The sequence below is a fragment of the Caloenas nicobarica genome, chromosome 3 (genome assembly GCF_036013445.1).
Source record: "Caloenas nicobarica isolate bCalNic1 chromosome 3, bCalNic1.hap1, whole genome shotgun sequence".
NCBI classification, from domain to species: Eukaryota; Metazoa; Chordata; class Aves; order Columbiformes; family Columbidae; genus Caloenas; species Caloenas nicobarica.
The window spans coordinates 57,115,888-57,138,891 of NC_088247.1; the positions used below are offsets into that span (position 1 = coordinate 57,115,888).

The 23,004-nt window shown below is 39.1% G+C and overlaps 1 protein-coding gene across 3 annotated transcripts in view; it reads right to left on the reverse strand.

Moving 5' to 3' along the window:
- PTPRK (protein tyrosine phosphatase receptor type K) overlaps positions 1-23,004 on the reverse strand; it is a 322,787-nt gene that overhangs the window by 73,185 nt on the left and 226,598 nt on the right. For all 3 annotated transcript variants that reach the window (XM_065632502.1, XM_065632504.1, XM_065632501.1), the window contains exons 7-10: positions 20,591-20,893; positions 10,484-10,593; positions 9,026-9,227; positions 5,945-6,050 (exon numbers count right to left, since the gene is read on the reverse strand). In XM_065632502.1, the coding sequence (XP_065488574.1) occupies positions 5,945-6,050; positions 9,026-9,227; positions 10,484-10,593; positions 20,591-20,893 (721 nt within the window). The remainder of the gene's footprint in view (positions 1-5,944; positions 6,051-9,025; positions 9,228-10,483; positions 10,594-20,590; positions 20,894-23,004) is intronic.

The following is a 23,004-nucleotide window of genomic DNA, read 5'->3' on the forward strand; positions in this document are numbered from 1 at the left end:
CTCATTTCAGAACTTACGGTGTAGCATTAAATTATTTTGTCAATTTTCTCGGCTACTACTGCCCAGAAAACCCAATAAGTGTAGTGGCAGAGATAAAGTATGATGCTGGAGAACTGAAGAAAGGAGAAAAGAAAAAATAAGAAATTAGTTTCATGTCTTTCTTGAGCTGAAAGAAGTTAGCCTCCCCTTTTCCTAGCATCTAAAAAATTAAGGAGGAAAGAGTCTTCCCTTTCAAAATGACCAAGAGGAATATAAAAAGTCACCTCGTTTTTGAAACTGTGTGTAAAAAGAACACAACCAAAAAAAGTATGAGTTATTTCTAGGGATCTCTGTTTCTCATAAATCAAACTTGGTTATAAATCACCTTTGTGGTAAATTCTATGTGCTAACGCTGTCCAGTTAATGCAGCCTGCACCAGCAAATCACTTCCAGAAGACCCCTGTGCACCCAGAATATTTATTTGTGGTTCAAAAAGAATGTACTATTAATAGCAAAAAAACCCCACAAAAGCATCACAAAAAAAAACCCGCAAAAAAACCAAAAACCAACAAACAAATCCCACCCCAAAACCTAAAAGCATTGACGTTTTACAAACTTGTCAGGGTGTAATTTTTTTTTTTTTTTTTTTTTAATAATATCTCAAGGGAAGAAATGACTACTGGTGTTCATCTCCTCCCTGGCATGGCCCTGGACTCAGGCAGGCTTAAAACCACCACTCCCGACCTGGGCAGCCAATGAACTGGAGAGTCCTGGGAACACGGACACCACGTCTCTGCTCCCTCCCTTCTGCAGCCTGGCTCTCATCAGCTGCCAGCGGGCTGGGACCCACACAAGTTCTGCTCTCTCAAGTGCCAGGAGGGCAGGAAACTTGTCACCTGTGACACCCGGCTGACTTGGGAGGAGAAAGCCAGCAGGGAGAGCAGAAGGACCACGCAACATCAGCACATGATAGAGGCAATCGCCCTCTGGAACAGTCCGGTTCATCACGCAGCTCAGAACCTGAGATCTGCCACAGTTTCCAAATTAAATCCTTTTTCCCCAACCCGTTTTAAAGACTAAGGGGTAAATAAGGCTTTTTTTTTTTTTTTTTTTAAGGAGCATATCCTTTTTAAGGAGGAAGTCTCTTTGGAGATCAAAACAAACCAAAAAATTAAAGATGAAGGGCATGAGCATTAAATATTAAGTTAAATATTAGGTAAGTCCCTTTTAATAGCATCCTTTAAAAATATGCAGTAATTTTGGAATCTGACACAAAAGGTATGGCAAAATTTTAAGCATGAGATCACGGTAAAACGTGAATGTTCTGAAAAAAAATTTCAAATAATCTGCAAAAATATGGTCTCATTTAAATAAAATACACTTCCGAAAACAATGCTTCTGGGGCCCCTACATCTGAAAGCTACAAAATGTGAAAAATAAGAACTAGATATACACATTGTAGCCATCTGCACTTACACAATTACTTTTAGTTAAAGAAAGAATAGCAAATGACAGAAAGCCTTAAAAGTCTCCAACAAGGCTTTATTTTTAATTTCCCTCCCCCCCCCCCAAAGTATTTTTTAAATAAAAGATGTGCCTGTCCTCTTTAGAAAGGGAATCTGGCCGTATTTCTCATGCAACATTACAGGCTAACAAGACACGGAGGAATACAGTCATTTACCTCTGGGCCCTTTGTGATACCATCTGTTTAAACCCATTTACTAGACACTATAGTGGCTCCAAAGCAGCACTGCTACTCTATACCCACATAACAGTTTTTGGAAAGGACACCCTGCTGTAAGATGTGAAAAAAGAAGCCAAAGTTGAATTTGCAACTTCAAAAGTAGAGTGTTCACTGGCCGCAAATGTGGTCTGATATCAGGCTGTAAGTGAAAGTTTAGAGGCTCTGCTTTTCCTGGCATTTTTACATATTACTAATCCTAGCTCCACTTATCTTATGTTTTCTACTCATTTTTTTTGTGTAATGGTAGGAATTCAATTACTGAGAGCGCCTTCTTGTGACTGAAGCTGAGGGAATTCCTACATTAGCAATTTTTACTCCAGTTTTCCCATACAGCAAAGACGGAATAAAAGAGAGAAATAAAGAGGGAGAAGTGGAAAACCTAGATGACAATATTCCTTCTCCCTGATGACTGAAATAAATTCTAAACTACTCTGAAGAATGACAGGAATTTTGGAACCTGCTACATAAGTCATTGAGATCATAAAGGCCAAACAGTTGTCTGAGACAGCCAGGTAAGCAGAGAAAGTGTTGAAAATATAGCAAGTGAAGAGCTTCTCAGCTGAGATTTTGCATGAAAAGTTTTTTTTTTTAATGTCAATTTTTTTAAATTTTTTTTTTTTTTTTTTTTAACTTCGGAAAACCTGCACAGTCCCCCTCTATCGATCAGGATGATTATAAACAGCCAAAGGAAGCCTCTGTCAACAGATGATCTTTTTCACCCCTCCCTAAAAATCCAGGCTCCTAAAGAGGTAAGGCAGTGGTGAACATGTTCCTCATACTCCAGCCCAATTCGGACTAGGCTTTAACACCAGCTAGAGATTTCATTCTGTTCACCTCATGGAGACACAGCATCCTCCCCTTTGCCAGGTGCCAGACTGACTGACAGCCCAAGTTACAGCACCAGCTCTTGGAATTCTGACTGACAACTAAGTTTTGGCGCCTCCCTGCCATGGTCCACTTAATTAGTCCTGCTGCAAAATGAAAACGATCTGATTCTGCATATGGAGGTACAAGAAAAACACTTTACCAATCAAATAAAATAAATTTCATTGTTAAGAAGTCATCTACGCTGATTCTGATACATGCTCTTCGTAATCTGCAGTCAGATTTCAAAACAAATGATTGTTTTGCTGGTGCTCAGTTAGGATCCTTCAGAAAAACTACAGTGACAAATCACGTCTTCACAGGAATCACTGAAGCACCATTGATGCAACTGAGTGGGATCTCATCCACGAGATTGATGGTGAAACAGTACATGCTGCACAGTGAGCCTGAGCCATCCAACCCTGTCTCCCTCTGCATTTCTAGTTTGTAATTGGGTTTAAAACTTCAGGAGGCCATAAAGAATGCTAGAATTACACGATAACACTTGACAGGGAAGATATGATTAGAGTCATGTTTAAACTGCGATGACTATGGCATGTAGTGTCTTAAAGAAATGATTGACAGCCGCACACTTGAGTTAAGGAACATCTCTTTCCTGGGGGGCTGTGCTGATGGAGAGGCTGAAATACAATAAAATCTGATGATAGTATAATTTTGTTTGTAAAAGCAAAAGAGCATCAGACTAAGCTTTTTTTTCCAGTTTTCTATTTTTTTTTCTATTTTTTTAAACATGGACCTCCTGCTATTAAACAAAATGATATTTTGAACATCTATAGCTCCAGGGATTAAAAGACTGGGTACAAACAAACCTTTTCAAAACATCAATTGTATTCTTTAGTGTCAGGCCAAAGAACAGCATTTGAGTCCCTTCTACTCAATCGCAGCTGCAGGCACGGTGATGCATTTTTTTCCCACCTACCTAGTAACACTCATTACGGCAGCAAGCCAGCTTGTAGTGGAAACACAACTGCAGTGTGGATGGAGTGAAGCTTCAGTAAAACACATTATAAAGTTCAGTGAAATGCATTGAATCAATTCAGAATTTCAGTGTGTGACATTTATCTCCCCTACTAAGAAGCTGCTGAAACACACCTGACTGCAATATGCATAACTTCAGGAAAGGGAACAGGACCATGTCTTCTGCATTCCCCTGAAGAATGCTCCTCATTCAAAGTAAGGAATAAAATATCTGGTTTGTTTCAAAAATAAAGCCCAGGTCTCCAGTAATGGTGGAAATCTTATTTCCTTGGCCTCCTGATGTTAGAAATGTAATGTACCCTCTTAGGTTTTAGAAATTATTTAAAGTGGAGAGGGAAGATGGGAGACAGGAAGAAAGATACAGGCTTTATTGAGAACATACTGAAACAACAGTTAATAATACTCTACCAAACTGGCCCTACCAAACGGTCTGTGAACATTCAGTGAATAGATCCTTTTTGCCACCTTCATAAGCCACAGGGACAAGCTCACGCCACAGGACTGAGGATGCTGCAAGGAGAACTGAGATACTAAATGTGAGGCGGCGTGGTGCAGGTTTACTCTGCGGCAAGTTATCGCCTGCCAGTACAGTGCAGAGAAACCAGAGCTCCCCGAGACAGGTCCGAGTAACCCTCTGCCCATATCCCATCGCGCTACCAGTTCACACAAGAAAACCCTCAAGGAGAGAAACCCAGGATGCGAAACAGACTCCCGCGGGGTGAGTGCCGGGACCAAAGGCGGGAGCCCGCTGCTGCCTGCCCAGCCATGCCACAGACCAGCTGGTGCAGAGAAGACGAGCAGCACCATCAGCAGAGCCCAGCGGTGCCTGGCAGGGATCCTACGCAGGATTCTGGCAGGGATCCTCTGGTCGAACCCACGCACCAGTCCCCTCGGGTGACCAGGAGCAAGACTGAAAGGATTTGACGTGGGTTAGAAGAGAGGGAGATATCACATTTGGCAGACAGGGACAGCTTTGGCTATGGGCAGCAGCAGGACACCTGGGAGGCTTTAAAAGCCCCCACAAAGGTGTATAGTCAGTTTAAGCACCTGAATAACTTGGGAGCATTTTCAGATCACAGGTCTGGTTTCTACTGTCTCAATTCAACAAAAACCCCGCTTTAGGAATCCAAGTACTGTACTGAATGTAGCCCTGTACATTTTATCATTCTTCACACGCCAAAAAATCCTAGGTTTGCTCCAGGGCAATCTTTCAGAAACTAATGATGCGTGGGGTTACAATTTTATTTGTGAATATAACACATCAATATCTCCTGTAAAGGGGGTCAATCTGGATTATCTTCCATGACAGAATATAAATAAATAACTTGATCATATCGTAAGGGTGACCATATGACAAGCATATAAAAATGCTTATAGGTGCGTGGCTCATTCTCACAACATTCAAATAAAACATACATTACACTTAATGGAAACAGACTTAAGAAACAGTTAATTTTCCTCTGTTTTTAGGGCTCAGCCATGTTACTCAACATCAGCTCAGCCACAGTGACCGACTTAATGTAACACAGAATGAAATGCATTAGCCCGTATTTCTCTAAAATGTCACGAGGGTAAGAGCATGAAAAGGTTCTGATGTTCAGTAGCTAATTAACCTCCAATTAGTCAGCCCTGTCCCTGAATATTGCTGATGCAGCCACAGCAGTAAAATACAAATGGAATCAAATAATATCACAAAATTTTTGCACTAACAAGTAGAAGGAAAGAGCAAGATGCCGACTAATCTTTTCAAATAGAATTAAATTCTCTCTCAATAGACAGCACCAAGGGAAAGACCCCTCAAAGTTAACATAAATGAGACATTTTAATATGATTATGGGATGTGCCAAATAAAATTTAATAGCTTGCTACATGATTTCTAGCAAGAAGCACTCTGAGAGGAAAAAGGTCAAATAGTTTGTATTCATCACTATTATTCTCCCATTTCCTCTGAGCTTCCAATTTTCCAGTCAAACATACATGCTATAGAGTAGCTGATCTGAAGCACTGGAGAGGAGGTGTTATTTTCAAATCCACTTTCTGACAAACACCTTTCAACCTTGTATTTCTGAGAAACTGTGAGAAAGGAAGACGAAATGATAATGGACAGGAGGTGGTCCTGGGGACCCTAAATCAAGCAGGACAGACAGTCATAACCTGAATCAACCAGCTATGTTTAAAAAAAAAAAATTAAAAAATCTTATTAATTACAGATCTATTGACAAGCTCAGCCTAGCTAAGAAAAACAACAGTATCATCAAATGAATATTACTTGGAAATAAACAGCTTTATGAGCCAAAAGATTGCACATAATAAACTGGTTTTTGGTTTGGTTTTTTTTTTCCTTTTTTTTTTTTTTACCTGATAGGTGCACCTTTGGCTTGTGCCGGTCTCAAGAGTACAGTTATTGTCGTAGCAGTTTCATTGAGAGACGCATCGACTCCTTCATAGTCTGGTAAAGTGGGAGCTGATTAATGTTGAGCGGGAAGGAAAAGAATGAGAAACAAATCAGTGATTGTGGCTGTTTGCAATATAGTACAAAGCTACAATCTTCATCAGCTATGTGACTCTTTTTTAATGATTTTCCAGTCAGACATAAGCTTCTACTAGAGTATAAATGGCACTTCACCAACAATTGATAGCCTCATCTGTAACTGCTCCCCATCAAATCATTATATCTATCTAGTTAAACAAGTTTATTCAAGAAAGACAGAAATAGAGGGAGAAGGTGACTGCCAAGAAACACCAAGACTACAGAATCCCATTTTGGCCTCGCTCTTCCTACAAACAACTTTCTTACAAGCAACTATATTGACCATCTTGAAGACTCACCTCTACCACCTCTTTTTTTCCTCCTCCAGCAATTTAGAAGCCTTTCACATTTCCTCTTAAACACCAGGAATCATTTACAGGCTGCCCGGAGAGGTTGTGGAGTCTCCTTCTCTGGAGACATTCAAAACCCGCCTGGACACCTTCCTGTGCGATCTGCTCTGGGTGAACCTGCTTTAGCAGGTGGGTTGGACTGATGATCTCCAGAAGTCCCTTCCAACCCCAACCATTCTGCAATTCTGTGACCACATCAATACCAACCAGGCTGCAGGAAAACTGGGCTTGGACAGACATGCGCATGTGCACTCGAACTGGATGGAGGAGTCTGTCCCCATGCCCATTTCTCCTATTTCTAACAGTTGACAGCCAAGCTGTTCATGGATTAGTTTCTGAATCAAGGTAGTTTTCAGCCCAGGGTATTAAGAAAAAGTCAAAACCAGAAGCAGTTCAGGAACTGATTCACGAATGGACTGGCTGCCAGGCCTTTGTGACAACAGTATCTGCTGTGGGTTGGATGGCTGGTGTTGGGGATCACTTCAGCCATCTAACTTTAATCTTCCGCACAAGCCTGTTGCAGCCCTCACTGCTAATACTGTTGTTGACTTCGGCTTGAGTGCAAAGACTGAAACAAGATTTTCTGTGATTCAGAAAGTAACAGATTTCTATTAATTAATAATCTTTAACAAGCTTAAAAACTATCTGCATGTTTTTTAAATACATGGCTGTACCTTTATAAAATTGTCAGTGATGCCTGTATGATGAGCTTTCACTAAAAAGATGTTTCCTAGAAGTATGTCAGTCATTTAAGTCATAATAATTTTATGATTATGTATTGATAGAAGAGCACCAAAAGATTAAAAGCCTTGCTTCATTAGTCTCAGATCCTAGATGAACACAAAACCAGCTCTTATTTCATGAAATATGATTTTATAGAAATGATGTTCATTTATAAATTACTATTTACGTTATGTTCACTAGGATCACAGCAACCACTTGTAAGCTTGGTTAAAAAGAATAATTTCACTCCTTATTAAAATAAAGCTAGCATTTCCAGAAACATATGCATTGCTTCATAAAATGTATCAGTTATGCAGAGTGAAACTAGACAACAGTTCAGCATAAAGCAAGGTGAAAAAAACCAGATTGAAACTGAGATATGAAGGGTGTCACAGCCTGCCTTTAAGCTTTCCTAGTATTAACCATGTTTTGCTAGCTAACGGTCTCGTAGAATGTCTAGAGAGTGTGGTAGTCTGGATTCTGGACAAAACTCCCAAAATTTCTGGGTGGAAAAAAGTGCACATCTGAAGAAGCCCGAACACATTGTAGCCCTAAATAATCCAAACATGTTGAGGTGCTTATTTCTCAAAATACTGAAGTGTCTGGGGGACAGACATCAGAGCAAGATATTACACAGTTACGTCCCTTTTTTTTTTTCTCCCAAAAGGAGGAGACAGGTATGCAAGTACTACACCACCATTATCTCTGAAAATTTATGAACTAGAATTCGTTGTGAAGAAACACAAGGACCTTAAAAGAATACAACTAAAATATTAGACTTCCAAACAACCTAATTGCTAGATAAACAGAACAGAATATGTTGCTTGGGGTTTTTTTTGGTGGTTTGGTCAGCTGGGTTTTTTTGAAGGGGCTGGAGTATCAGGGGTGCCAGTATTTATGTGCTGAGATGGAATTCAACAAATTGTTGCAATTAACTATAACTACAGCATTCCACTTCTACATAATTCAAGGAGCTCTGACTTGAATTTGCTCACATTTTGACTTACATGTATGTTCTCGGGAACTGGGTGAGGAAACTACGTGAGTACTTTCCTACAGAAATGGTATGTGCATTCCAATACATTATTAACCTCCCTTTACAGGACAATATAAGCTTCATTATGGTAGATAATGAGAATAGACTGCTTTGTGCTGTTTACATTTCTAAGTGACTGACTTCTTTGATCTTTGCCAAGCTCTGAAGTTGCTATGTCATAAAATCAAGTCTCTCTAGATACAGCACTGACTTCTCTTCTGCTATCACCTACATAAGCTATCTTATTTTTTGAGAATAATACTGAAATTTAAGAAAATAAAAATAGTAAAGCATGCCATTTTACGTTAATTTCTTCTAGAGTTTGCAGATGAATAGAGTCAATCTTGGTGCATTGCAGTAAGTGAATAAAGGCACGAAGAAGCAGACACATACGAATTTGACAAAAGAAATTCACACTTCCTCCCAAGTACCCCAACTCTGTTATAGCTGTGTGCTGCTAAGTGGTGTCACCTTGAGTAAGTCAATTAATTTTCTGCATCTGACTTTACTAATCTGCGAAACAAACACAGTACTTAGTGACCTATGGAGTGCTGAAAGGCTTAATTACTTAAGGTTTATACAGCACTTCAAAATCCTTAGATGAAAGTACAAGATTACACAAAATCAAACAGTTGACAACTACAGGTGTGCAATTCGCACCTCATGCAAGGATTTATCCCTGAACTTATGCTACTTCTTAGCAAATATGCTCCAAAACATTTTCAGTAATATAGTTTCACAATATGACAGGACTTTAGGGGGTGGCGGGGAGGGGTGGGGGGGCGGTGTCGTGTTTTTACCTGAGATGTTGGTTGTTACGTTGATTGTGGTTGCTGGTCCAAACCCTTTGATGGTGCTCGCACGTATAAAGAACTGGTAAGTAGTACCAGGATGCAAGTGTGAGAAGACGTGGTGTGTGCTGTTCCACAACTTCGACACGGTTTGCGGAGGTCCCGCGACTGGGACTGCAGGATCAAACGACCGTATACTGCTATAGCTGACCTGTGAAAACAATTATTTTTGTTAACAATTGTCACTGGTTTTGGCACAAGGGGATTAGGTTTGCTTGGCTGGAAAGGAAACAAGAGACACATGCTCATCTAGCTACCCAGCTATATTGGAGTACCATGAGGACTTGCAGTGTATTATTGTAGAGTCCAGTTCACTTGAAAGGCTATGCAGGTGCCTTTCATCTCTCTTTCTTTGTGATTTTAGTTCATGTATGGAAAATTTCACCATTACAGTTAAGTTAGGACACCTCCACCATCCTCCCCACCTCCACCAAAATCCTTTATTTTTCACTTCCTGTAATACATTTCCCTCTCCTCTTCCAATAATCATATTTAAATGCTGTCCAAACCAAGCTAATACATTTAAAGCCATCAATGATATCTTAATGTACTGGTTTTGACTGGGATGAAGCTACTTTTTTTTCATAGCAGCTTATATGGTGCTGTGTTTTGGATTTGTGATTTTGTGATTAAAACACAAAAGCTTGCACTTTAGCCCTTCTGATTCTCTCCCATCCCACTGTGTGGGAATAAGCAAGGAGCTGAGTGGGGCTGAGCTGCCCACCAGGGCTACTTAAAGAAATTTGTTAGCATTAAATAGATAAACAAACAGATTTAAGGGATTTCGTTTGGTTAGTTGGTTGGTCTTCTTCCTGTAACTCAGTAGTGCACAAAATTATATCCTCTGTTCCTTTAAAAAAGGAATGCTGGAGAGGATGGTATTTCTTCCTCAAATCAGCTGATGTTTCCTGCCAACCTGCTGGGGAGGTGTCCAGAAGGCTCATATATCATGTACCCTTTAAATAGAATATATCTGGAGGTTTCCTTGAAGGGTGATTTCTAAAGATAAGACAAAGCTAATAAACATTGCTTTAAAATTAATAACCACCTTACTTTTCCTGTAACCCTCTCTTCCAACAACGAAGATCTCACAGATCATGGCTGTCATGGCTTTGGAAGGATGCACAGGGACGATACAAGATTTTTAGAACTGGCGCCTCCCACGAGGACTGTAATATTGTTATACTCACATCCCAAAGCCACTTGACAGAGCCAACCAACCAACAACATATGCACCATAATTACAATTTTTTAATATTCAATCACTACACAAAATCCAGTATTCTGTAAATGAAAACAGCAAATAATTGAATAGCTGCCTACAGAGCATAAACACCCACCATCAGCCACCCCTCTTGCCATACTTTCCTAGCCCTGTCCTGTGCTCGTTTGCTGTTTAATGATTACCTCATACTGTGTAATGATGCCATTTGGATCCATAGGTTCCTTCCAGTTGAGGAAGATCTTATCTTCAAAAGGAGTTCCTTTCACCGACTTGGCAGGTATAGGGCCTGGCACTACAAACAGAATAAAAGTTTTAAAAATAGGAAATTCAAGAGACAAATTAAAGAGATGACAGAACATCCTATTAAAACCAAAAGTGAGCACAGGTCTGTTTTTATTAATATTCATTTGCATGCAAAAGGCAGCAGTAGAGAGTAAAAAAAAAGGCACTTCAAAGTGTATTTTGTCATTTGCAGTGCAGAGAGAGCATGAAGTTGAAACGTTATCCCCACATATGGTTTTCAAAACTTCATGCAAAGTCAAATTGTCTTGTAGTATAGCCAGGGGAAACAGTTCAAACTAGATTATGACTTCAGGGAACATCACTGAACTCTGTAATAAGCGTATCTTAGGACAAGGACTACACGGTTTTAAAATCCCTTTAAAAAGAAAAATCAAAGGCAAAGAAAAGCCTACGTAATACCCCTTCTTCCAAACGAGAGAAATTCTTACAAAATAGTTTTCAGTCACCCCTTCTTAAGATTTGTTGTTTTAAAAGAAATCCTCGTTTAAAGAGGGGGCTGGGCACAGGGCAAACACACCGGCTCAGCTGCCACGTCCTTCAGCCACCGACGGGTTGGTGCTGCGGAGGGATCCAAAGTGCTCACTTCAAATCTTTCCAGCAACAGACATTTTCAAAGCTTTGAAATGAAGCACTCTAAGATGACCCTACTTTCTTATTTTAAACCGAACCAATATCCCTGGTGTAATAACCCATCTCAAGGGTCACCTCAGGCCTCTGTGCCCCAGTGATTCACAGTAGCTGGTAATCCCATCAACGCCAGGCAGGAGTGCTTGGTTATCGCCCATTTCAGCTTACAAGACATTTTTGCCTACACATACGGTTCCTTTTTAACCACAGCAGCTCACCCAGATTTGAATACGTACATAATGAAAGAAGGGGATGAGGATAAGAGAGTGCTTGAAGAAACCCTGAACCCAAAGAAACACCCTCCCCTCTCAAAAAGCCAAAGTTGCCCAAATCTGCAGCCTTTCAAGCTAAAATGTCCCCCCTATTTAATATATTGGCCTATGTTTCTCTCCCCTTCTTAATCAGTCTGTTTTCTTCAACACAACTTTCAGTGAGCCTCATGCATGACATTTCTCAGGTATTAATTATCGAAGCAGACGAAGTTTTACAAAGCATAAAAATGAATTAAAACCCGCTCGATCAAAGGAAGCGCCAGGCACTGTGCTAACAGCACCAAGGAGTGAGTGGTCTGTCTCAACAGTAGGATTTATTTCAGTCTACATGGAACCTATAAATGATGATCTGACCCTTGCTACAAACAACATAATTTGGCACATTAATAATAAATTAATGGAGTCAAAACAGCCCACAAGTAAACAGATGAGAACTTCACAGAAACTGTTCATCCATCTGTCAAGTAAAGACTTAGGAGATTTTAACTAAAATTGTACATTCCTGCTTTGGTTCAGGGTCCTGATACGGACTGGGCAGTGGATGAAGGCTGACAAGCCATGACAGCCCCTGTGGTATTCAGAGACTTGCTGTAGGCGTTTTGTTTTGGTTTATGTTTAATTTCATGGAAATACTCTAACGTTTTTCTTCCCTACATCTTGAATGAGGTATGAATATACCCTGATGCACACATTTTGCCTGGAAGATGCGTGCCCATGTGTGCATGTATGTGTCTGTGTGTGCATGTATATCTGTGTTTGGAAGAGAGCATAAGAATAGCACCGTGGTACACACACAGAATACAAAATTGGACGTTAAAGCATGTTAAAGCATGTGAGGTAAAAAGAAAACTGACACAATTGCTCAAAAACCTACAAAATACTTTTTGTGTGGTGCTTTTAAAGAACTTTTTTTCACATTCAATTGAAAATGGGTGCAGGACTCTAAGTTCTAGGGTTTCATAAAGCCTCCTACATTTTCTGCTTAAACACGCAAATGGGAGAAGCCTCCAGGCTCATCACATCGCATGACTGTGTTTTCTTCTGCAATATAAAATTCACTGCTTGTGGCAGCTGAAACAATGTTAAACTGACTGGAACTACATGACCCCAGTTAGTTTCATGCTTCTCTTACCACTGGCGTGAGGAGGGCACAAGAACAGAAGCTAGCAGTTTGCTGGGAATCCCAGTAAAAATAAGGTCAGAAGATAAAAGAGAGCAGAAGTGTCTAGAAAAAGAGAACGCTAATTCCCACAAACCTCACCCACCCCTGCACATTCACCAGAAAGTTTGGGAACAGCTTAAATTACTTGAGAGCTCAACTGGAATTAAAACAAAGAAACAAATAAAAGTTCAAATACCTAGAAAAAGGAACATAATTTTAGTTTGAAGGGCATGTTTTGGTGGGTCTGAAGTTATTTCTTCCCTTCCATTTTTTCAGCTCAACCACAGTAAAAATGTCTTTTATTCGCACAGCTTTAGCAAAGGGGCAAAGGGAAGCGTAGAAAGAGAAAAGCAGGAGTAGGAATTTCCTTGAAGAACAGAGTATCGGTGAGCAGGCCCATAGGTTCATTGGTCAGGTTAGTTAAAATAATGCCTCAACTTCTGCATTTGTGTTTTTATGTTTTTGTCCTCAGGTCGGTTATTAGCTACAAACAAAAATTTTAGAAAGGCTGATAGTATTAAAAAGAAAAAAAAAAAAAAAAGAAGAAAAAATGAGCAACAGCAAGGTAACCTGTTGGTAACAGTATTTTGAAGACTCAAACTAAATCTTTCCATGTTGGCAGCCATTGCTGCCTATTCCCTGTGACTCTAAAGAATTAAGAAATATCTCAAATTTCATCTTTCCAAAGCTGTATTCCCTTTCATACAACATTTGGCCGGGACTCCAGTGAGAAACGGCCAGGTAAACATCACCCTTGTGCTAATAACAGCTTTCGGAAGCCTCCTCACAAACAGCCTGCATCTCCAGAAGCCCCATCACCCACGACAGCGTCTCTTCGCTGCCTTCGCAACTCCCAGTCTTCTTCCTATGTGAATCCTACTAAATCAAAACACTCAAGACTATTACAAGTGTATATTAAGGTGATGTATGTTACTTCAGATTCTCTATCAATGGCCAGGTACTGAATAATCCATAAAGTAGCTGTGAGAGGATCTGGACTCGGACCTTTCAGCCTCCACATCCTCTCTTTAAAAAGATTCTGGTCCCATTGATTTTCTTTCCACCTGCTGACGTTGTGAAGTATGACCCCACCATCTCTCAGTGACAACAACAGTAAACACTCTTCCTTTCACACTCATTACTCTATGCTAAACTTCCAACAAGCCAAGATTTACACGTATCTGAAGAAGTGAAATCTGAGGAAGTGAAATCGTTTAGGTGGGTTTAATTGTAAGGGTTTCAGAAGAGATTTTGAACTTAAACAAAAAAATATCATTTTTCCTATTAAAAAGTATATAAGCATAAAACGGATATGTATATAAAAGCAACATAAAACAGATGCAAAGGGAATTTCAACAAGGTTTTATAGCGGAAACATCACAAGCTCTTTTTTCATGATTTACATGCATCTCCAGAGCCCTTTTAATAAAGCTATATATTTGTAGGGTGAATAACTGATAATCTTTTCTTCTATATACATTTGGGATGGTGAACTATTATAAATACTATGCACAATAAAAGTACAAACGATCAATCTGACATCAGACCAATTCATTTTAGAGCAATATATTTGCATTAAATTATGTTGCAGTTACAAATAAATTGTTATGCACAAATAGTGTCACTTAAACCTTGTTCTACACTAATTTAACGGGAAATTTATATTACAATACATTACTTCTGGAAGAACAACACATTAACTGACAGCAACCACTATAAAAATGAATTTATATTGCTTCAGTTTTCCTGCTACAAAATAACGAGAGTGCATGTAAACAAAGTATTTTTATGATTATGAAACTCCGTGAAAGCTGTACCAAGTATTATTATGCTATCTGGTAAAGGCTATTTGCAGATATACGCACGGTTATAGTGGGGAAAATTCCTTTGCAGTACTCGAAAAGTAAAGTGTATCAGCAACAAACTTACAGCCTTTCTCTGAAGGTAGATGCTCATTTTCAGGAGATGGTGACAGTCAATCTCTTCTACTGTTTACATGTTGAAAACAATAAAAATGGCCTGCCTTCCCATTTGCTTTTTCTGAAGGATTTAGCATTTCAACTTCTATGGGTTTTTATAACTTGATATTAAGGCTTAAATAGAAGCAAATTTTATATAATAAAAAGAAAAAAAAAAAATCAGAATTGCTATTGCCAGTCTTTACCATAAGAGTGTTGACAGCGAAGTCAGTGACAAAAATGACTTATTTAGAAATCGCTCAAGTTGCACCATTTACAGTGAAGAAGAAAATGCTATTGAGAAGAAAACTGATTGCATATTAACAGCTTCCTTTGGCACACGTGCTTTTTGGTTAATGATCTGTCCTCCTGGAGAAGCAAGGCTGGTGGGGGACAGCAGAGGACACTGGGTTGTGCTCCCCAGGATCTGGCGAACACCCCCAGCCCTGCGCAGGTCTGTGTCACCCACCCGGGGCCACTGCTGGGCTGCGTGGGTGCTGACCCGCTCCCACCAGTGACAAGATCTTCCAGTATATATAAAATTACTAACACAGCAAATATGAATGATTACAGTCAAGCTCCTAACCACAACAACAGTGGCTAATCAGTCTCAGTGGTGGTGGCACTCGCCATAGATATCGGCGCAAATATTAAATGGGGTTAAATCCATGAACTACGGATTTGGTGAATTTGAGGGCTCAGGCACCTAACACAGTATATTGTTTAAACCTTTTTTACACCAAATTCTGAATTCAGTACTCCTCACATGTGGGATTTGGAAACGTTTCTCCATGCCAGGGTGAAATAACCTCACATACATACCTTACAACTGCATATGCATACTCAGAGAGTGCTTTCAGCTAGTGCACGACTTGGGAATTACAGGAACTCCTGGGCCCAGGTGTGAGCCCTCATTCCACTACAAACTACCAAAATAGCCGCTAATTCTGGCCTATTTGCAGGCATCATTATGTCAAACACAGCGTTTCTACAAATAACTTCATATGCAATATCACTTTTTCAGCTATAAAGCTTCTAATCTAGGTATCTAGAGGAAATGAAAGTGGGAAGTTGTTTCAGCCAAGGTAAATAATTCTGTGTTTCAGGGTCAATTCTTCCCCAGCTATTAATATAAACCCTAGCTTGTATTTCTAGTCTCTGCCACACCTTAAATCAGCTTACTTCATTAGTTGTTTGCTCAGTGTAAGCTTAAAATAAATATCTGCTAATAATTTAAATATTTTTCTCACTTTCTCACACATCAACTTTTCTGATGTCTTTAATAAAAAGTGCTCATGTCTTTCTGCAACCACTTCTTTTCCTCTCTCAATGATATACCAATAGCAAATCTTACCCACTCTCTGAAAAAAAGAATTGGGGTTATTTTCACGAGCTGAAGGACAAATAGGTTATCCCAGGCTCCTTTTTTTGGTTATAATCAGCTTCAGTTCACTGCTGCTAAACACATAAAACTTCTTCTGTTATTTAACTGCACTGAAACTAATTTTTGCCCCTTCTCATGACACATAGGTAACTAGTCTCCCTTTTTGATCAAGGACTGAGGTCAATGCCTTTAGCAGTGCCATTTATGCACAACTTCACATTTAAACTTTTATCTCTTAGTCATGGGCTTCTCTTTATTAACTGCAATCATTTGCCAATTTTTTCCCAATAGGATTAATGCACAGAGTTCACTCGACATCCACGCACGTGTCACTCGGCTAGATAAGTTACACATTTTTCAAGACAGTTTGCCATTTCGAACCATCTTTGCAGCCCTTCTTTGCAGCACTGGACATACTGCCTCGCTCATCTCGCTGCATTAACAAAAACAGCCCACCTGGGAGAAAAGTTAATTTTACAATGCTATTGATAAAATTTATATCTGTGTTTTTTCCTAAGCTACTTGAAGCATTGTTTGTTTGTTCCCTGTAATCAAAGCATATTTTGTACCTTCTCTTTCCCTCTCCCCCAATATTTTCCTGGGGTGCCAGAACAACTTGAAAAAGCACAAAGGAAAAGTGCTTCTCATCTCAAATAGTAAACTGAGAAAAAAAAGTGTGTATATATATATATATATTTTTTTTTTTAATAAAGGCAACTTACAGCCCTACTATCAAACACAGAAAAAATATTAAATGTAAGCTATTTCTAAGAAATCCTGCCTCGAAATCGGTGGAAAGTACTTCCTTTCCACACATTTAGAAAGTACACTAAATATTTAAATTTTTAAATTATTTGTACTCTAATTAGAACATTTCTCCCTTTCTCTGCTGTTTCCTGGTGAGGGAAGCCTGCTGGAGTTTTCCCAGGAGCATGAGTAATGGTTGGACAGTTGGTGCCTTAACCCCACATCACAGCTCTAGATGTCTGTCTCTGCAGGGAGCTGGATGAGCCACGCTCTCTGAAAGATCAGGGGACCTTGTTTGTGTCCGACAAACGTGTCCTTTGGCTCAGACCAAAGCTTTGGTATACTTTAAGCTCCAGAATGGGTACTTATCCTATTCCAAGTGGTCTTTTTCAATTAGTTGTTTGCCTGCTGTTAGCCGACACACTCCCGTACTAGTTATAAAATCACCACTGAACACTTTGAGCTTCACGATTTGCTTTCTCCATAGCTGCTCTCTCAGTGCTAATGTCACTATTCCTGTTAATCCACTGCCTTTTGCATCTGTTTCCAATTAAAAATTAAGGAAGCATTTATCTGTTTTAATCCCATTCACCATCCGCTGCTCTTAAATGGGTCCCTCTGAGTCTGCAGTGCCCTTGTGAACAGGCAGCTCTGAGAACATGTGCAGGCTGCCGATTCATGCTAAGCGATAAATTCACTGCTGGTTCTTGTACTTTGTTCGAAATGCAAAACATCACCTCTGCCCAGCACATATGCACTCCCAGATTGTGCGAGCCTCTCTCTTTTTCCTTTGTTAAATCCTTCAAACAATGTCCACCTCCACTACAAGGCAGGCGAAGCAGTGAATCCCTGTTAGGGCACAAGTAACACCGAGTGCCCAAGTACTCAGAAGAGCTTTCTCCCAAATCTTAGTGATGGTGTGGTCTCCCCCCAAAATGAAAGACAGTTTCACCCATGAAATGCTGACAAATTTCCTTGTTTTCATCTTGGTTTTGCACAACTTGCTAAATAGTGTATTACTCAAAGGCTTAATTTTTATGCGGAATACAGCTCTTTGCAAATTACTATAATACACTTTAAAGATTAATTTCATCTATCCAAGTTAAAGAGAAATACTTAAAACCAGCAGGTATTCAGATCTAGGTCCGGTCAGAAAGGAGGCTACTTTCAGAGTGATATTCCTGGTTCTGCTTTCTTGCAGATACTGAATTACAAGGTATTGAAACCTTCATTTATCAGTCAGGGCTCCAAAGAAGAAAGGGACAGAGACCTGGAAGCACGAGGGAGATGGGCAAAGCAACAAAAGATGAGGGCAAAATAGTAAAGATGAAGAGAGGCAAGAAAATGTGGGATAGAAACCTTTAATTCCAACAGGCTACAAAGTTTTTACTTGATTAGCAGATCCTAGTAAGAACGAACAGCATTGGAAATAATACTGCACTACAGAAAAGCTAACAAGAAGTTAATCATCTGTTGTCATCTGGAGTTTTCAAAGTTTCTGTTTATGAAAAGTACACAACGTAAGTGCAGTTTCAGATAGTCATGTAATCAGTGGCTATTTCTAATTAATGTTATTTACAAAAGTGTACGAAAATACTGTTGATCCCTCTATTTTCCTTCTCATAAATGAATCACTGATAATGGCCCCACTATGTAATTAACATGACACTCATTCTACAAAACCTGCAAAAATCATCATGACAATGAGGCTACTTCTGACCGCAATCCTGTTGCTGTCAGCTTCTAAGTCCGAGGCCTGCTTTAGGCTGCAAACTGTGTTTTAAAACCATTTCAGACAGATAGTTGGTCACTTGGACATGGGACTAACCTAGCACCATACACATAGGCAGCCAACTACAGAACTCAGTTTGCTATTGCTGTGAGAGCTCAAGGAGAGACACAGGTGTGACAACACCACCTTTGATCCTCTGAGATGCTGCAAGCCCTCCATATCGCACATTGCCTGCATGCTCTGCATTTTGAAATACATGACAAAACAGATACAGAATTTCAAGTCAATCAGTAACGCACAATTAAAAAATCTGCATTTCATTTCCAATAGTACCACCATGTAGACCTCACAAGAGGCAATTTTCAGGTCACAAGCATTATTATCACCAGTCATCTAAACGTAGGTACCTTTTTAAACGTATTAATCCCTTCTTGAAAACAACTTCTGCTTGAAACAGTTTACCTCAGCAACTTTTGTTCACTGGGTGAGGTTTCTACACTATGGTACCTCTGACAACAAAGCTGAGTCTAAACAAGTTCACCAATAGCACACTGGTGTCCTACCATGAGACCAAAACCTGCCTTTTGTGCATAATTTTCCAAGAATAATCCACAACAAATCCAGATGACAAAACATATGCACTTGACTCTTCCCTTGACAAGCAGTGCTATGGTAACCAGCCACCATCTCTGCACAACTAACTAGATAAAGGCTCTCAGAAACCATAACCTTTCTTGAAAATTCAGTTAAAAAGAAAAATAAATCAATTTTCCATGGACCTGACAATATTACAGCTACTTTTTTTTTTTTTTAAACTCAAGGAAAATAGCAACCACAAACATCTAGAATGTAAACATAGATACAGAAATAATCCATCATGGATTCTATTTATAATCAACTTTTTTTTAAAAAGTAATGCTAAAATTTGAATTGCATGAAATATTCTAATTCTGTACTTGTCAATAAATATTCATGTGATGTATATATGTCTCTACAGTTCTCTACAGCTCCTCGTATTTTACCTACTTAATAAGTGTTCTCTCTTTTCCATTGCAACAGTAAACATATTTCTCTTCTATTTCTTGTAAAATTGAAAATACATGGCAAAAAAAGGCTACCAGATTCTAACCTTGATTGCTATCCATATATAAAGCTATACTCTCCTCCATTTTAAAGGCAAACACACCACCTTTTTCAGTTTTATCTTATGTATCTACACTCTTACATTACTCCAAGTATTCCTTTTCTGTTACTGATGGCAGTTTCTATTTTCATTTTGTTGTTGTCAATATTTTAATGAAATCTGAATATAAGAAAAGGGAAGGAAAATTGTTCTTTAGTACCACAATTATACATTATTAGGGAAAAATATCTATTTTTATTTTAATCTCTTTCATACCAAGATTCATAGCCTAACTACCGTACGTTATCATTAAAATCTATATCTATTTTTTATTTCTTCCCAGCTAAGGTAAGTTCAACTGTCTTGTCAATGAAACTTCATTGAGACCATTTTAGAAGAATCATATAATAGAACATCTTGAGTTGAAAGGCACTCATAGGGATCACTGAGTCCACCTCCCAGGTTGTCAAAATAATACTTTAATCTGATGGGTGGCTTTCAAACAGTTAACAGATACTATATACTGTAATCTGCAACATAAATTATTGCTCAAATATATATACTGAAGAGGTTTTAAATCTTGAATAGGGTCTTTAAGCACCAAATTCAAAATTTAAACATAAATTTACAGGATTAAATTAATTTTCAAATACTACACCTAATACTGTGAAGAAGCCTTCACCTACCAGCACCACGTTTCTCATCACCTGCATTAGCATATTTTCAGAACAATTGGGAATCCACCCTCCTTTTTCTTGTGAGAGAGAGATTGAGTTTGACTTGTGCTACTTGGACGGTTTGGGTTATATATGCAGGATGACAGTTATAATACTGTTAAAGCTACTGGTTTAGGGCAATTTAATACATTAATATAAGATAGCTTCCATCCTTTGGGACACAAATTGTAGCACACAAAGTCATTTCCTTCCACCTGTCTAGACTGGACTTGGATGTAATTTCTGTAACAGCATTTCCACATACCGTCTTCGTCTGTCTGAATAATGGTCTCCTCGCTCTCCTTCCTCCCTTCTGGGTTGGTTAAGATCATTTTGAGGCTGACATTCGTGTAGGGAGGCAGGTGATCCACAACATGTTGGGGTGCTTTGGGGTCCATGTCCAAGCAGTCCGCCTTGCTCTCGTTGTGTCCACAGAAGTAGTGGTAGCATATAGTGACATTGAAAGTGTGGCAACGAGTGATGTTGTAACCCAGAGATTCCCAATCCACAGCTATGTGTCTGGCCTGGATCTCAGCAATCTTCAACGTTTTTGGTGTTCTCATAGGTTCTAGAAAACAGAATATAATGAAGAAAAACATTGTTAACATCCTTCATCCTTGAACTGAACTGTACCTGGCAGATGATGCCTCCATGAATATGAAAGCAAAGGAGATGCTCAACAAATACAGACTTAGTACTAGAAGCATCATCCTCTGTACAAGTACTCTGAAGGGAAAAAAACCTGCCAGTCTCTGGTTTTTTTATTTCATTCTTCTCCAGCCTCTCTTTGCAGGTTTCGATCAGTGATTACCACTTAGCAACAGTGAGAAAAAGAATTGTTAATTAACAGTGCAGTGATCCAAAGCCATTGAGAATGCAGGCAGCAGATGCAAGAAGAGTGACCAAAAGGCCACCCAGCTGCCACCACTGGTTTCCCTTCTTGATTTCCTCCTTATCTTTTTTTTACCTGTGTATATTAGATAATACACCACAGTTGTAGAGAATCAACATTCACTACACTATGATTTATCATGCCACCAAGCAATGCCGTATACTAATCATACTAATTACCTTACTAAGCTAGCAGTTACAAAAATGATGCAGATATGAATGAATGTTTATTATTTTAGTAATGAAGCTATTCGTTCAAGCAAAACCGCTCAGAAATATTACCAAAACCGCTTTTGGATATTCCCATTGTATTCCGCTTCTTTCGGATCCCCAAAACTTTGCTTGAACATTGCTCTGAGCCAGTAATCTCTGACCTGCTACCCAAGCTCAGCTGCTCTCCACACATGCATTTCCACCAGCAGCGTATGTGATGTTCCCTAACCTGTCAGCGATCCTTCATTGTCTCTCCAATGCATTCAATCCTCATGCAAGACTAACTTTTATCGTTGAACTTAATTAAAATGATTACACAATGAAAATCATGACCATGACTATATATACTAGAGTTTCACTGGAAATACACCAAGGGGTTCTTCATACCCTGATAACACATCTTTCTTCACCGGAGAAAATAAAGCCTGCTGGAGATACAGCTTCAGCCTAGAGTCCTTGCGGTGTAAGGTCAAAACAGTCGAGATTTTTCAAGGAAGTGAAATATATATGTGTATATATATATATTTCTCTTTCAGGGCATGGAAGTTCTTTGTAACTTGCATTTATGAAACAAGAGTAACTACCAGCCAAAGACACAGATGGTATACTGAAAGAAGGAAATGTGAATCAGTGTAATCTATTCAGCATGCAGTTTGCCAGACAAACTGCAAACATTTAGTTTCAAACATCAAAACAACCAAATTCTAAATATAACATAAAGGTATTCCTAGTAACATGATGAGTGTTAAAGATTAAAAATTGTGCCTATTTGTTTCCATGATCGATCTTTCCCTTTCTGGATTTTGAACAAGCATGTTCCCTTTTGCCCTTAAGTACTGATTTATCATATATGTACGGCAAAAAATACAAATGAATAAGTAGACTTCCTGGGCAGTAGCTTTCTGAACATATTCTATAACATCACAATAAGAATCTGAAACTGAAAGAAAGCATTGAAAGCGTCCTTGAGCGATAAGAGACTTGAAGAGAAGGAGGAAAAAAGGGGTTTTTATAGAGTAAACAACAGCTGGTGCTTTAGCAAGTACAGACAGATGTGAGGCAGTCATTAAAAAAAAAGTAGCAACACAGTAGATCTACTGAAGGAGCTGGTTAAGTCTTCAAAGAATCAGTATTTCCTTGGCTACTGCAAGCACTTAGAAAAAACCTGAACACACTCAGGTGTCACAGAGGAAGAGAACTGCTAAAAGAGGAAACAAAATAGATATTATCAGCCTTTTTCTCATATGAATGGCAGTGAAAAACCTAGTTATACATACTCTGATTTAGAGTTTGAGGCCTAAAAGAGTAAACATATCCTTCACCAAGGAAGTTTTGTATCATAGGCTTATTTTTTCTTCTGAAATGGAATGACTCTTCTCATTCAATTAATTTCCTCTTTATTCCCCTAATCCAGGTTGTGCCTTCAACACCACCCACACCAGAGACACAATTCAAAACTGAATTTTTGGAGCTTTTAAAATAAACACAACATAATACTTCTTGACTGGTCATGAAGGTTGAAACTATTAATGCCTGAAGCCAACTAATCAGTAGCAGAAAATGCACTCCATTTTC